This window comes from Nothoprocta perdicaria, unplaced genomic scaffold (assembly GCF_003342845.1).
Source record: "Nothoprocta perdicaria isolate Ctin4 unplaced genomic scaffold, notPer1 scaffold_295, whole genome shotgun sequence".
NCBI lineage: Eukaryota > Metazoa > Chordata > Aves > Tinamiformes > Tinamidae > Nothoprocta > Nothoprocta perdicaria.
This window is the reverse complement of record NW_020455527.1, coordinates 72911-88201: the sequence shown is the minus strand read 5'-3', so window position 1 is coordinate 88201 and position 15291 is coordinate 72911. Positions and strand designations below refer to the sequence as shown.

The following is a 15291-nucleotide window of genomic DNA, read 5'->3' as shown; positions in this document are numbered from 1 at the left end:
CAAACTAATATAAGGCACTGTATGATGGTCCTGATTATATTTCCTGAATATAGTTTAGCATGATGAGTCATTTCTTGCAATGTAGATACTAACTTCTTGAACATGGTAAGACATGCAAATTATTTGGAGCAATCAGACCAGTAATTTTCCCAAAAGCAGTAAGCACTTGTTATGTAAAGCAGTGTTAATCCAAAGCAGGCTGTGGCTGGCCAGTGATGGAAAACTACACAAGAAAACAGAAGCCTATAACCTGCGAGCTTCCAGTAAGTTAGTAAAATCCCCATGGAGCCTCACAAACGTCAGGATTTTTTTGGTTGTTGTTTTTACACAAATGTGTAACTTCAGAAATAAAAGCCATGTTGTAGCTGTGGTGATCTAAGGACATGGATAGAAAAAAAGAACCAGGCTCTTCTCTGATCTAACAAAAGACACAACCTTCTCTTACAAACACTGATTTCTCTTTAACCTTTTTTGAAAAGGCATTTTTAAAAATATATAGTCACACAAATAATGGCTATCAAATGAATTTTTCCTTATTAAAATATGAGCTAAAAAATGCACCTTGAATTTTTGTTAGTGCTGATAAATATGCTGAAATGGGTTGAGGAACTGCTGAAAATTACAAATCTTTACCAGAAGTCCTGCACAGATACTTTATTTTTAGAAATAGAAAAGCCATTCCCCTAAAGTAGATGGCTTTGAAAACAGGCATATAGGAGATATTATTATGGCTCTATTTGAATCCACTTCTCTTTGGAAACACAGAGTTTATTCAACATCAGCAAGAGTCTATCTGCCAGAAAATATATCTATGAGAAGTGTGATATATCTTACTAAAGAAAGAGCTAATGTTTTTATATGTTTGTTTCTATTGGAGCAATAAAAGTCTTGCAAGACCAATTTAAAATTATGGAGGACTATAGTAATTTTACTTCTCAGGGAGGAAAAAAGAGCTAGAAAAAACCCCAGCAGTTTGTCGGTGGCCTCCAGGCTGTCGTATCCTTCCTCACTACTCGGTCACCAGGCTCAGACACACTGCAGTGGCAGCACCGTGACCTGGAACATGCAGGACGGGAGGACGAAGAGCGGGAGAGAAAGCAAATAAGCATCAAATGTGGACCTGTCCACCAGGTTTGCCTGTGCTCTCATGAAAGTATAAAATGTGCTCTGCCCTTCTCTGGAGAGCTGCAGAAGTTTTTCGTTCATTTATTAGCTTCCTACAGATACGTCTTTGTATTTCAAAGCTTCAGTGATTTAAAATAAGTAAATTAGGACTGTCGTATCTCTAGCTGTTATATATGAGAATTCCTCTCGTGCATACATGCACAAAACCTTCCCATAAATTACAAAAGGAAGCAGAACAACCTCTCTTCTTCCTCTAAAGTGTGAGTAACTACAGCCCGAAGGATGAAGCATCTGGCATAATCTAGAGCAGCATCAAGGCTGTTCCCAATGCACTAGCTGAAAAAGTCCCCAGTGGACACTTCGCTGTGTGAGAATTCCTTAAGCTGTAGCTCTGTTTTTTTTCTGGATCATTTTTTTCCCCTGATAGAACTGTGCAAAAGAGGAGATAGGGTGGATAAACAGAGAAATACAGATCAACTTACTGTGATGAAATAGCAAAAGCTGAATCGTCTTCCATCAGCACATGCCAGTAAAATAAATAGCAGCCATTACTGACAGTAGCTTGCACATTATTTTTTTCAGGCAACCACCAGACATGTTTGGGAAGAATTTTAAGCTCTGTCCCTCCACCTTTTCAGCAGTCTGCTTGCCTGCTTGAAGTACTAGTCGTCTTTTCTCTAGAGCTGACATATTAGTAACACTTTCCCCTCTTATCTTTTGCTGTAGCATTAGCAAGAGTATTAATACTACCAGCATAATGTAACTGTAAATGACATGGGATTAAATGCTTTGTGAATAGTCCTGTGGGCCCAGACCACAGCAGTTATTTAGTGTTGCAGATAAATCCTCTAAAGCCCTAGTTCTTTAGCTTAATTGTTCTGTCTTCTTCCAGCATCCCTGGGCCAGGCTTTACAGGGTAGCAATCATCACTCTTTTCACTCCTAGACCAAACAGTTTCTTTTGGCCACCCTGCACATGCTTGGGAGATGAGGACAACGGCTCTGAATTTGTATGCAGCAGCAGAGGGGACTGGTGCTAGGAGACTTGGGAGGGTTTTCTTGTCTGTTTGTTTGCATGGAAGCTGTGGAATTAATTCTTCTGAAGAATAAAGAATTAGCATTATCATACATTTTGAAACTTTTAAGAGAGAGATCATTATCTGTGCTGCCAATATCCAAAGCCCTTCTACTCAGTCCTACTTTTTCTGATTCCTCTGGAGTATTTAGATATCTTCTCTGAACATCTTGCAAGTCTGGTAGGCCTCTCAAGAGAAACAGACTCCTCGCTGTATCCATGTCTGGTCCAACCTATCAAGGACTGTGCTTTTGTACCGGGAGAAGTTTTGGGTGGAATAGCACTTGGTGGTACCCACTACATGAGTATGGTAAGATGGTACATGAGTAGCTAGGTTTTACAGGCTGGCTTAAAGTCCATGGTGTCAACAGGGCCAAACTCATTCACAATAAACATAATGGGACTATACTACCATGCTAGCAGTCTTATTTTATATTTTATTTAGAATCGTTTTCAAATTATTATGGGCATAAGTCGCATGTAATGAAGACTATTTTGATTTTCAGACTAGTGCTTTTGAAAACTAAGTCTTAAGACTGTGAAAATTGTGGCTCACTGACACAACCTGGATGTAGGTGCACTTCCTGTGCTCTTTCAAAGCAAACAATATGGTAGCTGCTAGTGCTAAAACGAGCACAGATCTATACAGCTTGATCCGTGGCATCACTGAATCATAGAATGCTTAAAGTTGGAAGGGACCTTTAGAGATCATCCAGTCAGACGGAGCCTGGCTCTCCGGGGTTTCGTATGTTGGGGGGGGGGGGGCTATCAAATTGCTCATGTGGATGTGAGATCAAGTATCTATTCCATAATATTATAATCCTCTTCTCTTTTGGTTGACAGATACAGGGCTCCAGTTAAATAGAGAATTTTGGCACTGTCCTGTGGTTGTGTCAACTGGAAGAAGGTCCACACTGAGGCCATGTACAAGAGTCTGACATAACATGGGCCATCCATATCAGTGCTTTATGTCCACGCGGTTCAGAAAGACCCAAGTGTGGAGTATTATTTGTGCTCAGCTTATGGGTTTGCTCGAAAAATTCAAGCCCATTTAAAATGTATAGGCAACTTTTATGGCTAGGTCCTTAGAGGCTGGGATGCCAGCGGCTGCTCTGAATTCTATAGCGCTCCTGCTATCCATTCTTCTTAGAATCATCATCCCTTTTTATATCCATGAAATAACTTGCAATAAAAAAGAAAAATCTAGTTGCTGGTCCCATTGTGCTTGACCTACATGAGAGTCCTTGGATTTGTTTGTAGAATGAAAGGATATTTCAGTTCCTTTTTAATGCTTCTTAAGTACAACATGTATTTCAGTTTTTTGGAATGTATTTACATGTATCACAAAGAAGTTTCCTTTACAAGTTTCTCAGAGCTCTGGATCTTGGTGATAAAAAACAATAGTGTGAAAAAATTGGAAAAAGTTCTTTTAAAGTAGATTTTAGCATTTTTGTTTTTCACATTTCATTCGCATTTCATTTTGTTTTTGCTGGAAAAGAAACATAAAAAACTCACTGTTTTTTAAAAAAAGAAAACACAGACATGTATTGTTGTGTAACTTTATAGAATGTGTATGGGGTTACTTGCATATCCTTTGACCACCTCAGATTGCAATCTTATTGAATTGCATTGCCTTGTTATGTGCATCTTCAAACTAGGCTTATTACAGACCACGTTGTCATATATTTTTGTCTATGACTTCACTATGAATCTGTGGATCATCAAGAGTTATTTGATGTTGTCTGTTTTGCATGGGTGGAAATGAATATATAGGTTGGGTGTTTCCAGTCTCAATATATATTCAAAGTTATTTCCATTTGAAGTTCTCCAACATAACAGGTGAAACTCCTTACTATGTTTAATCCCGATTATTACTTCTGCACCTATCCGTACCTTTCTAATAAATTGTTCTATTTAGTATAATTGGTTTGGGGAGTCTTGACTTGGGAACTATAAAAATCTGGCAAATTTAATTGTATTGCAGTAATGAGGAAGAATCCTGAAGTTTTCTCTGTGTAATCTCTTGGTCAACCTTGTCTTCATTAATTACAGAATTGGTTCACTGCCTAATTGAAATGAATGATTTTACCTCAGTATTTATGCAATTTAAGAATTAGATCAAAAAGAGAAAGTCAGATTTCATATTCAGAAGTTCAGTTGCTGGGTTTCTATGCAAACAAAAGATGTTGTTATGATGCTTTTTCTTGGCTAAGCATAAAGGTCAAAATTAGCAAGTTTTAAAGAAGAATTGCAGAAACATACAGTAGGAGCCTTTGTAGTAATCACAAATGAAGGACTGTTGAATTGGTGGATCTCATAGAGAATCTAGTTTATAACTGCTCCTTGGTATCTGTGACGACAGCAGTGCAGCTTGCGTGAGACTAAAGCTGGGGCAAGTATGTAAAGAGCCAGCAGGTCAGGAGGAGAACAAAGCCTTGTGGTTAGGAGCCAGTTGCCAACTTCTATTGTAAAGAAGTCCATAACCCGTAATTTTACTATTATGACAGCTATGAAACTTAAGCTGGTTCTGTTGTTTTTGTCATCTTGGCTTTGCTCTGCAACTGTGTGGGTTCAACCAAATAATTTTTAATAACTCTTCTTTTGGGGAGGAGGGATTATGTTTTGCTGGAGGCCTCAGGTTATGAACTTACTCTTTAATTTCCAAATCTCTGATTGACACTGACATGTTCCCTTATTAACCAAAAAGATCAGTGCAACCCTACGAAGCACTGCTTGTTAGTGTGAAGACAGGCATCTGCTCCAGCATACAGGACCTTGCTGGGACTGGGTCCCCAGTGTGATCGAAGACGCCTTCATTCCCAACGCTGATGTGCTTTTTTCTGTCCCTGCATTTTAGGGCCTCTACGTCTTTGTGGTGTATTTTATCCTGCACAACCAGCTTTGCTGTCCCGTGAAGGCGAGTTACACCGTGGACATGAACGGCCACGCGGCGGGCGGCTCCGCTTTCTTCACGCACGGCAGCGGCCTCCCGCCCGCGGGCGCCGAGATCAGCAAATCCACCCAGAACCTCATCAGCGCCATGGAAGAGGTACCCGTGGCCCATCCTCATTACTCTGTGGATTCAAAGTAACAGAGATTTAAGTGTAATACACGGGAGTGAAATGAACACTTGCTAGTGCTATTCTTCCATTTTGTTTTTCCAAATTCTGCATGATTTTGAAATTGATTTTTTTTTTTCTTTTCACCATTCTTATCCTTTTCCATGGTAATGTTCTTGGGACTTAAAATTGCCTGCTAATATCCCATCTAGAGAATTTCACTTTTTCAACTTGAGTCTGCCGTTTAGTATGGGTGTTGATTACAGTGTCATCAAAAGTAGTTAGTTCTTTCAGTTTATGTCTTGGATGAGTTTTAAGTCTCTGATTTTCCAAAGTCATGTTCTGCCTAATTTCTGCAAATTTGCAGGGAAGTTATTCAATCAGTTGCAACTGGAATGCTTCTCATCTTCTCATGTAAGGTGATGCCCGACTCCCCAGTTCATGGGCAGCATGACTTCCCAGCTCCATGTGGCAGGCACTCAAAATGCAGCATGCAAAGTTGTAGATGATCAATGAGCTCCTCCCTCTGCTCAAAATCTATTTTGATTGTCCTAAAATACAAGTTTTTAAGAGTTCAGCATTTTGACTTTTCATCGTAAGTAAGGAGGAAATAATTTTTCAAAAAATCCCCTTTTTCATCAACCTGATGATTCATGAGTGTCAGCTCACGAGTGTCAGCTCCACTTCAAAATTAAGCGGCAGCTGTAATTTTACAAAGATATCATCAAATCTGTTGGGCTGTAAACCAGCTGACACCTTACTTGAAAGCTTGGGTTATAGAAGGGAGAGGCAGGGTCTAGCAGAGGAAAGGGCAGCGATAGGAGTGAGTAGGGATATTTTGACTGGAACCTTTCAGTGCTTTAATTTAAACTTTTCCATACTAGAGGCCAATGTTCAGAAAAAGGGAAAATAGGGATATGTTAACTTTTGGAACCAGCAAGGTTATGCATGAGGTTAATGACTTGTAATCAAATTCTGTTTGTTTGTTTATTTATTTTTTTATTTATATTTTCTCCCTTTGGTTCACTAGAGAAATCACAGAATACTTGACTACAAATGTCATGTCCTCAAGTACAGCTCTGGTCGTAGGTTCAAATCTGTTACTTCGAAAAAGAATCGTAAATAATAATGTAAATTATTTGTGTACAGGAGTTTTGCTTCCAGCACTTACGTGTCTTTTTAAACTCGTTAAAGGTGCCGGCAGACTGGGAGAGGGCTTCCCTGCAGCCGGCCAGCCAGGCCAGCGCGGCCTTCACACCGAGCCCACAAAATGGCAATGTCTTCCACCCTGCCGGAGGATTTAGTAACAGCTCACTGGTAGCTGATGAGGAGTCACAGGAATTTGATGACCTAATATTTGCTTTGAAGACTGGTGAGTGGCACTTCGGCCTTCTTGAAGACTTCTCTGTTCTTCGTTCTCACAATGTCACCATTCCATGAGATTCAGTTGCTGTTAATGTAATCTAATTACCAGTGAAAATCTAAAGCAAAATTACTTTGGCTTCAGTTATTACTCAATGAACTAAAAATACTGTGCAGACTATCTAAAATAATAAAGAAAAATAGTCTGCAAAAATACAGTTTGAGTAATGATGATAAGCAGACCTACAAAAACTAGTAACAGACTGCAAGTTTTAACATATTTCCATGAATATTTAAATACTAACTTACTGCCTCCACCAAACCATTAGTGGCCTTATCTTCTGTTCCTTTTTTTTCAAGTGCATACATGTGGTGTATATGTGGTACATATCTTTATTATATATGCATTTGTGAGAAATAGCTTTATTTCATAACTACTGATGCTCCCCAAAAGTGTAGAACCAAGTATCTATATTTCTACATGCCAGATACACATTTAGGCCTGAAAAATGGTCTACCCTAGACCATAAACTCGATGAAATTCTGCCCGAGAACAACAGACAACTGTGATTATCTCACAAAGCTGCTGGAGGACACGAGGGAGGGAGGCCTCTCTAGGTGCCAACGCTCAGGCTACCCTTGTAAAACTGATCATTTGTAATCAGGAGTTCAAGTCTTCCAAATGCCAGTCTTTGCCCTCAGGGTTCTCAGCCAAGTATTGTTCATCTTCTCTCTCACCAATGCCCACCAGCAAAACTTTAGGTCATTGAAATGATGATAGAGATGATAATATGAATTGATAGCCGGGCATGGCTTTAGGCAGAATAAATGCACACCTGATAACAGGTGACAAGGTAAAAGAATGTCACCTGGTAAGATCTGGCACACACTTCCCAAGCCCATGGCCGCAGGCACCAGGAGCAATACAAAGGGAAGGGCTTGGTAAGGTACTTAGGCACATGACTGGAGGCCATTTGCTTGATCTTTTGGAATATCGTGGAGCTTTCAAGAGGACAAGGTCAAGATACTGACTAAATTAGCAGGTGAAAGTGCTCTGACAGTTTACTGCTAATTTCAGGAGTTATCTTCCCTTCAGTGATAGCACTGGAAAAGGTCAAACTCCATGGAAGACTGAGAATTTTGCTAATGGAGGAGCCATTTTATTCATAATACTTTATTTCTTAGGACTTCCATTGTTTTTCTTTGCAGAAAGCTCTTTTGATTGAGAAGATAGTTGGACAATAAATAACTGAACTAGTGCTAAGAAATAAGAATTTTTGTACACATTGTCACAGAAATTGTATTGTCCTACTACCTGGGTAGTTTGAAACCTACATATACTTGGTTTGCTGCTATGTAATGAAATGCTAAAGGTTTGGGGCAAGACTTTCAGACCTGGATGCATACACTTAGATTTGCAAACCCTCTAAAACCCTTTGCTACCCAGGTATGTAGCTTTGACTTTATCTTTTGTTTTCCACTTTCCGAATATCTTAAACCAGATAATTCAGAATATTTTTAATAATATATGAAGATTTTAACACTAGTACATTTTAACACATTAGCATTTAATAAGCCCCCCCATCCAACACAGTGCATTGGTGTCTCAAGCAGCTCAATCGATACCAGTTGGCCTATTCACTGCAGCAAACACTACGCAGTGTGTGGAAGGCTCAGCCTTAAATCATGTCTAATTATGTCAAAGACCAGTCTAGCAGGCAGCAGTAGCAGTTAAACTTCATGGTTGATAAAACTCAACACAACCTGATACAGCATTTAAGTTTTTTTTAATAAATCTTCAAGTTCAATCCTTAGTCTCTGTCCTGCTAGAGAAGTAGATCTAAAACCAACTTTGATTCTTTTTTGCATATTTTTTTGTGAGTGCCATTTGTATTTCTTTATTAATAATTTATTATAATTTGTTCTTACAAGCCTTTTGAATGAAGAGGATTTTAAACAGGTACTCGGGGCAGTTTGAGAGGACATTTTGGATTACATTACTTCGAATGAAATAAAAGTGATTTTTAGTAAAAATAAAAATCACTGTTTTGTTTTGTTTTGCTTTTTTAATAGCTATATCTGCTTGCCAGTGCAGTTCAGTGCATTTGACCCTGTGTGTACAGGGGGGTTGGACTAGATGATCTCTAAAGGTCCCTTCCAACCTTAATGATTTGGTGATTCTAGGATTATAAAGGAATCAAAGTGGCTCTGATACAAGGCAGTGGTAAAGATGATAGAAAGTGGGATTTCTTCTCCATTTGTACAGTGCAGGCTTCTGTTGTTTACGTGTTCGCTGAGCTGCAGTCAGAGAGTTCTTCCTCTTTCTCCTCTCCTTCTCCCTGTGTCTCTTCCCTGGTCGCTCCCCTCTGCTCCACTCTGACAGTTTGGTGCCTTTATCCAGCTCAGTGGGTGTTGGGAACCAGCAGGAGCTCAAAAAAAGTAGGGCTGAAATGTTTGGGCAGTTGAGTTGCCTCTTGCTGCCTTCTCTTTAGGGGACACTGTTAGTCCTCTACTTTACTTGGTGCTTCTTGACCTTTTTAGGTGAAACTTCATTTCAGGAGATGGAGAATTCTTTCATCCTAGCTGCTGGGAGAGTAGGCGGAAGGTGATTGGCACCACATTAGCTGTTTTTATCACCTTTGAAACTGCGAGGAATGGCTTCAGGTTACAGTGGCAACATAGGAAAGCTAGTTCTATTACTGCTTGAGTTTTACCTACAGTAACCTGGAGCAGAAACCCTCATTCTTTGTGATTCCCTAAAACTGTCAATCTATAACTGAGCTCTGTTCTAGCCGTGTTAAAACATTAGCTCCGAATCTAGAGGTTGGCTGAGGATCAACACTAATTAGCAGAGGGATATGCAGAAATGCCTTTATGCCTTTTTACACTTCATCTGTCCTTTGTGCTAATGTAATTTGGAGCAGTCTGAGGGTTTCTTTAATTTATGCTCATGGTCTGTAGCCCCGAGGCCTAATCTGGCAGCCAGGATCAGTGAAAATTAGGGTATAATTCGTGAATCTGTTTTGCTGTCAGCAAAGCTAAAATCTCATTCCTGCCCTCGTGTCCCACCCTTGCAGGGCAGTTTGCCACTCTCAGTGATATTAATGCGTTCGTGGCTGGGGCCCTACTGTAAACCCAATGGCTGAAATGATGCAGGCTAAAAAAATCAAGCCTACACGGCAGTTTTTTCCCTAAACTTGCAGCAGTTTGGTAAGTTACCACTTGCAGTGCCAGTCTACAAATAGATGCATTGGCACAGCTGGCCTTATTGCTAAAGAAATGTGTCGTAGAACTATGCACTTAGCCCTTGGGTCTGTAATCATTAATACTGGGTCTAATTACAGATTAACCAGAAATGCAGACTGCATCAGGTGAAGGCACCCGGCTGCATTTCTTGCAAATTAGCTGGGCAAAAATTGTACAGTTTACAACGTTTTCTTAACCAACTGTTATGCTTCCTGTGTGCAAACTTTGCATCATATGGATGCAGCTTTTTTATTTGGTGCCAGAAATCCAAAAGTTGGACTTCCTGTATCATAAAACTCTGGCCTCTGACTGCACTACCCATGAATTCCTCCTTTCCATCAAATATGCTCATTCCTATATAGAAAGAAATAGTTAGGATTCACTGTGCCCACAGCTTGTTATGCTGTGATAAACCTTTGGAAATTTAGTCAGCTCCAAGGCCATTTGTATAAGGGAAATGATGTAAAATTACAGCAGGGAAGAACATCTAGGGATATGTTCTGCCTATTGATACTTGCTATAACATTCTTTTTCTGGATGATAATTAGTATGACTTGGAAGATATACTTTATTTCATTTATGGCTTTTAAAATGAATTAAAAACTTGGCTTCTACCCTTTCTTGGGAAAGGCTAATTATTTACTAATTAGTTACTGTTAATTGCTCCAATTAACTTTAAAGAATTCTGTTATTTTGGACTAGACTTTGTTTGCCTCCGTGATTTCTTTTGTAAGGTTTGTATTATTAGACAATTTTATGAGACCCTCACCTTCCTGATCGACGTCAGGGTAGTATATATGTGCCAGTAATTTAGACTAAAGCCCCCTCTAAAGTGATTCCTGGTTAGTAAGAACTAACTTTTACTTGTTGGATAGGTTTAGGTAGTTAACGTGGGATCCAGTTGAACAAAACCAGGTAGAATCTGTCCAAAGCAGCAAGTTGCCCAAGCTGCTCTCCCAGACTTGGAGACAAGTCCTACCCTTTGTCACAGAACGGATAAATTCTGGATAGTGGCAAAGTGCGGGATTCCTGCCAGGCCCTGCCACTTCACTCCATTCTGAGGCAGCACTTCACAGGAACAGGGGAGGAAGGATAGCCAGTTTGTTATTCATTCTTCTACTCATTTGTGATTGCTCACAAGTTTGCTAACATCTGCCTGTTGAACGTGACTCCATAAGATCATAGAATCATAGAATCTGTAAGTTGGAAGGGACCTTTAGAGATCATCCAGTCCAACCCCCCTGCACACACAGGGTCACCTAGAGCACGGGGCACAGGATTGTGAGCAGGTTTTGAAGATCTCCGGAGAAGGAGACTCCACACCCTCTCTTGGCAGCCTGTTCCAGGGCTCTGAACTTTCCAGATGTCTGGATGTCTGTTGCTGTCATTTCTGTAGAGTCAAGACTCTAAAGAAAGAAATATATTTTGTCTGTGTAGCATATTAATTTTATGTCTATTACATTTTACACATGCAATACAATTCAGGAGTGACTCAGTAAGATCTGAGTGCTCATGAGATAAAAGAATAAATCCCTAGAAGTTATGGCTACAGTAATTACAAAGCAATCTGCATCTCCTTTAAAATGCTGTAGTGCAGAATTGTGATTAAATTGTCAATTAAATTGTTATCAGTTAAATGATGCCAACTGGAATTCCCTGAGCGTCGGAATGCTCTGGTGAAGGGTTGCAACCAGTAGATGTCACTGGAGGGATCTTGCTCATTTTGCAAAGCAAGCCGTGACTTTTCAGTTTATAGCTAGCCCTTTGATACAAAAGGAAGGGGAAAAAGGCTGCATTTTCTTTTGTACTCTTCTTGAAATAATAGCTTCACAAATTGTGGAAAAAAAAAAGAGCAGTATTGGCTGCTTACCCACCATCCACCTACTTTTTTGGACATGACTGTTTAAATTCTGCTGTGATCTGGGAACAAGCTGGACCTATGAACTCTGTGAAACAGCACCGTGTAAACAGTCCTACCCTTCCTGCTCTGCCAGTTGTTTGGTAGTTCAGTATCCTGGTTACATTTCAGTTGTCATTCCTAAAAAGGATCCGCTCTTAAATACTTTGCCCATGCATCAGCAGGAGAAGGAGGCTGTTGCAGAGCCAAGGTAGCCCACTTCAATCTCAGGTTTATCATGTTCCTGATAAGAACCTCCTCAACCAAAAAAGTCACCGCTTACTTTGCACAAAGCACGCACGTATGACATTCAGGAACATGTGTGATATCATACCACATTAGTCTGGTGTCTGATGTATCTGATCTTTGTTTAGTGACCAGCACTAGATTCCTCAAGGAAGCCCCTACTAAACAACTGCAGTGTAATCACCAGCAAGAGAAGTGTCTTTCCTACCCCAGCCTTTGAAGCCTGGTTGTTCGTGGATATATGCAAAGAAAATTTTGGATAATATAGTTGTAAATGTTTTCAATCATTATATGTTTTTCCTTTTGGAAATCCATACCATTTGTAGCCTAAACAAAAGTTTTGAGCATAAGTTTCAGTGTTAATGATGCTATATAAGAAATATTTTATATTCTTCCATATAAAGTCTTATTTCCTTCACAAATATTACTTTATTCTTCTGTCATCAAATGGTAAATACAACAGTCTGATTCACCTTCTCTACTACCATTCCTTCACTCATTTTTCTTTTCCAAAACAAACAGTTTTAGAGAGGTTAAGAAAAAAATAAATCATTCCCTGGTGCAATTGCTGTTTTTCCTAGGACCTTCAAACAGCTTAGTCATTAGGATCATGATTCAAAGAAAAGCTCAAAAATGTATGTAACAGTATAGATAAATGTATGTAACAGTATAGATGAACAAGTATGGCAAGCCAGCAGTTATGTCTTGCTTGTTGTCAATAGGCTTATAGATAAGAATTCTGATGATTCGGCACCTAATGTTCCTGTCTTTATTATGATACCTTTGTTCATCAGGTAACTCTTTACTCTTGTCATATCTGACAGTAATCCCTGCTCTCTAAAGATCTTGGGTCATACAGACCCCACATCATGTCTAAACTAGCAGATGTGAATGAATCCAGCACCATTTCACCTACCCGAGCTCCAGGACTGGATGTGAGAAGGCTCATGATGCAGAAATCCCCCTTTCTGCCTGGATGCGATTCGCTGTATTCACACAGCTCTGCTTAGGAGTTAAGGGCCTCGTACCTGGACTACTTCCAGATCTGTTCTGGAAAGCCTGCAGAGTTCTGCAGAGTGGAAAGTCTTATGCAGGTCTCCACTAGCTTGAGGCTCTTTGCAGTAAACTCTGTTTCACTGGAGTTAGGCCCCCTGGGTCTCTTACCTGCTCCAACCTTTCAGCTTGTTCTGTTTTCTAAACCCATCTCCACATTCAAGATTTCAGCCTCGCTTCTTACAGCAAGTGAGCATCCTCATTCTCTCCCACTGCTCCCCCCCTTTCTTAACTTCTTTTCCACTTTGCAGAAGGAAAGTTATGAAAAAAGTTAATAGAAGAGGAGCAATTGGAGGCATAAAAAATTAAGAGGAAGCTCCAAAAGCTGAAATTTCTTTTTGCCAAACAAGCCAAAGACTGGAATGTCAACTAAGAGGGAAAGAACAGATTTCACTGTACAGCTGATAGGAATTTCTGAAGAATCTTTTTCATATAAAAATGTAAATCCTTGCCTGTCCCAATATATCGTGCTCAGGGCCTGTTGAGTCAAATGTCATTGCTCTGTAACTCTGCTGAGCTGAATGTAGCTACAGATCAGATACTTTTCTCCAAACAGAATAACTTTCCTAGCTTTTGGCTATTTGTAAATGACATTGCTGGAAGATCATATCTGACATTAGTCTGTTTTGAAATCATGCCTAATTACATTGATGTGCAGTTCTGAATAAATCTGAAGCCCAAGCACTGTAATGCCTAATAAGAGCTTTGTATTTTGTAGCTGATTTACTCTGCAGTGCAAACACAGGGGAAGCTAGAGCACACTGAAGTTTATACTTCCAACAGATACTCTGTGAAGAAGCAGTGTGGAAAAAACACACATTTCAGAAAATGAAGTACAGGATTAGGTACCTTCACCTGAATAATCCAATGGCAAAAGTACAAGGAAGCAACTTGCTAGCAGTACTCTGGGCAAAGGGATGGACAAGGTGGCCTCTGGAGGGCTCTTCCAGAGCTGTCTGGGAAGTTTCCATGAGCCCAAGTCTCGTATTCTCTCACAACAGAAGAAAAACACAATACACGAGCCTGAGCCAAATGTGGGTTTAAGAATATTTAGACGGCATCTTTTCTCATGTTGAAATTACAGTCCTATTAAAACAGCTGGAATTACACTTTAACAAGGAAGTTAAATGATTAAAAATTCTTTGTGAAGAAATTCTTGGAAATAGCAGGTTTTAAGAGTCAGGCCAAGAACCCAGTCTAAACCAGGCCTTGATTTACACTTTTGTGATTTCAAGGCAACCTCTGAATAGCTATTGTGCCCTTTACTGAGACAATTTAAATGACTGACAGTGGAAGTAAGAAAAAGTGTATCTGGATGGTACAAAACTATGTCACTTGGAGCTACAGGCTGTGAATGCAGAATTGTTGACCAGGAGAGGAAAACTTGCTGTATGCTTGTGGGCAAGGGAAGAACTTGAGTAATGCGAAGGAAGCCGAGCAGCTACGAGGCAGGAGGGGGTGTCACCCTTCCTGTGATTCTCACTGATTCTTCTTTTGGCTTCTGTGTTGCAGGTGCAGGTCTCAGTGTGAGCGATAACGATTCCTGCCACGGCAGCCAGGATGGCGGCAGCATGGCTAACTCCCAGATCGTAGAGCTTAGACGGATACCCATAGCAGACACTCATCTCTAACTTTTTGCTTTTTTCTCTTTTTTTTTTTTTACTTCAAACTTCAGCATTTTTATATTTGTACTTCCTTTTGCACTAAAACACTATATGAAGCTGTGTAGTAGGATGCTGTGAGTTGTACTGAATGTCTTAACAAAGCATGTGGGGTTTTTGTATATCAGAGAGTAAACTGTAGAACTTTACAGTGACTGAACATCCACAGATATAATGACAACTGGCCTAGATTTGTATCTTCTAGCTAGAGGCACATATTTTGTGAACTGTAGCTTTTTTAATTAACCTGTATGTGTAACACTTTAATAAAAAGTAAATAGAGTTTGTTTGATACAAAAAAGTCTATTATTTTTGCTTACTCTTGATGGAGTTGGAAGATGATAGAGACACTCTGTTGGACAAAGAAGCATTTGAATTGCAAAATTCTAAGTTTCCTAAACTATGTTATTCTGATTGGTTTTGAGAACCAGATTTGGTGAACTCTGCACACAGTCTTGACTCAGAGCTTAAATTTTGAACTCTGACATGGTAAAATACATGATGAAAGGAAACAGAGGGAAGGACAAGAATGAGATGGATCCATGAAGCTTGTTGCAGGGTAGTTGTA

The 15291-nt window shown here is 39.8% G+C and overlaps 1 protein-coding gene across 1 annotated transcript in view; it reads left to right on the top strand.

Annotated features, from left to right (window-relative positions):
- The window catches only part of ADGRV1 (adhesion G protein-coupled receptor V1), a 225333-nt gene extending 210309 nt beyond the window's left edge, over positions 1–15024 (top strand). Inside the window, exons 90-92 of the mRNA XM_026041834.1 lie at positions 5057–5248; positions 6453–6630; positions 14575–15024. Coding sequence (XP_025897619.1) covers positions 5057–5248; positions 6453–6630; positions 14575–14693 — 489 coding nt within the window. The 3' untranslated portion in view covers positions 14694–15024. The remainder of the gene's footprint in view (positions 1–5056; positions 5249–6452; positions 6631–14574) is intronic.
- Positions 15025–15291: the final 267 nt, after the last annotated feature.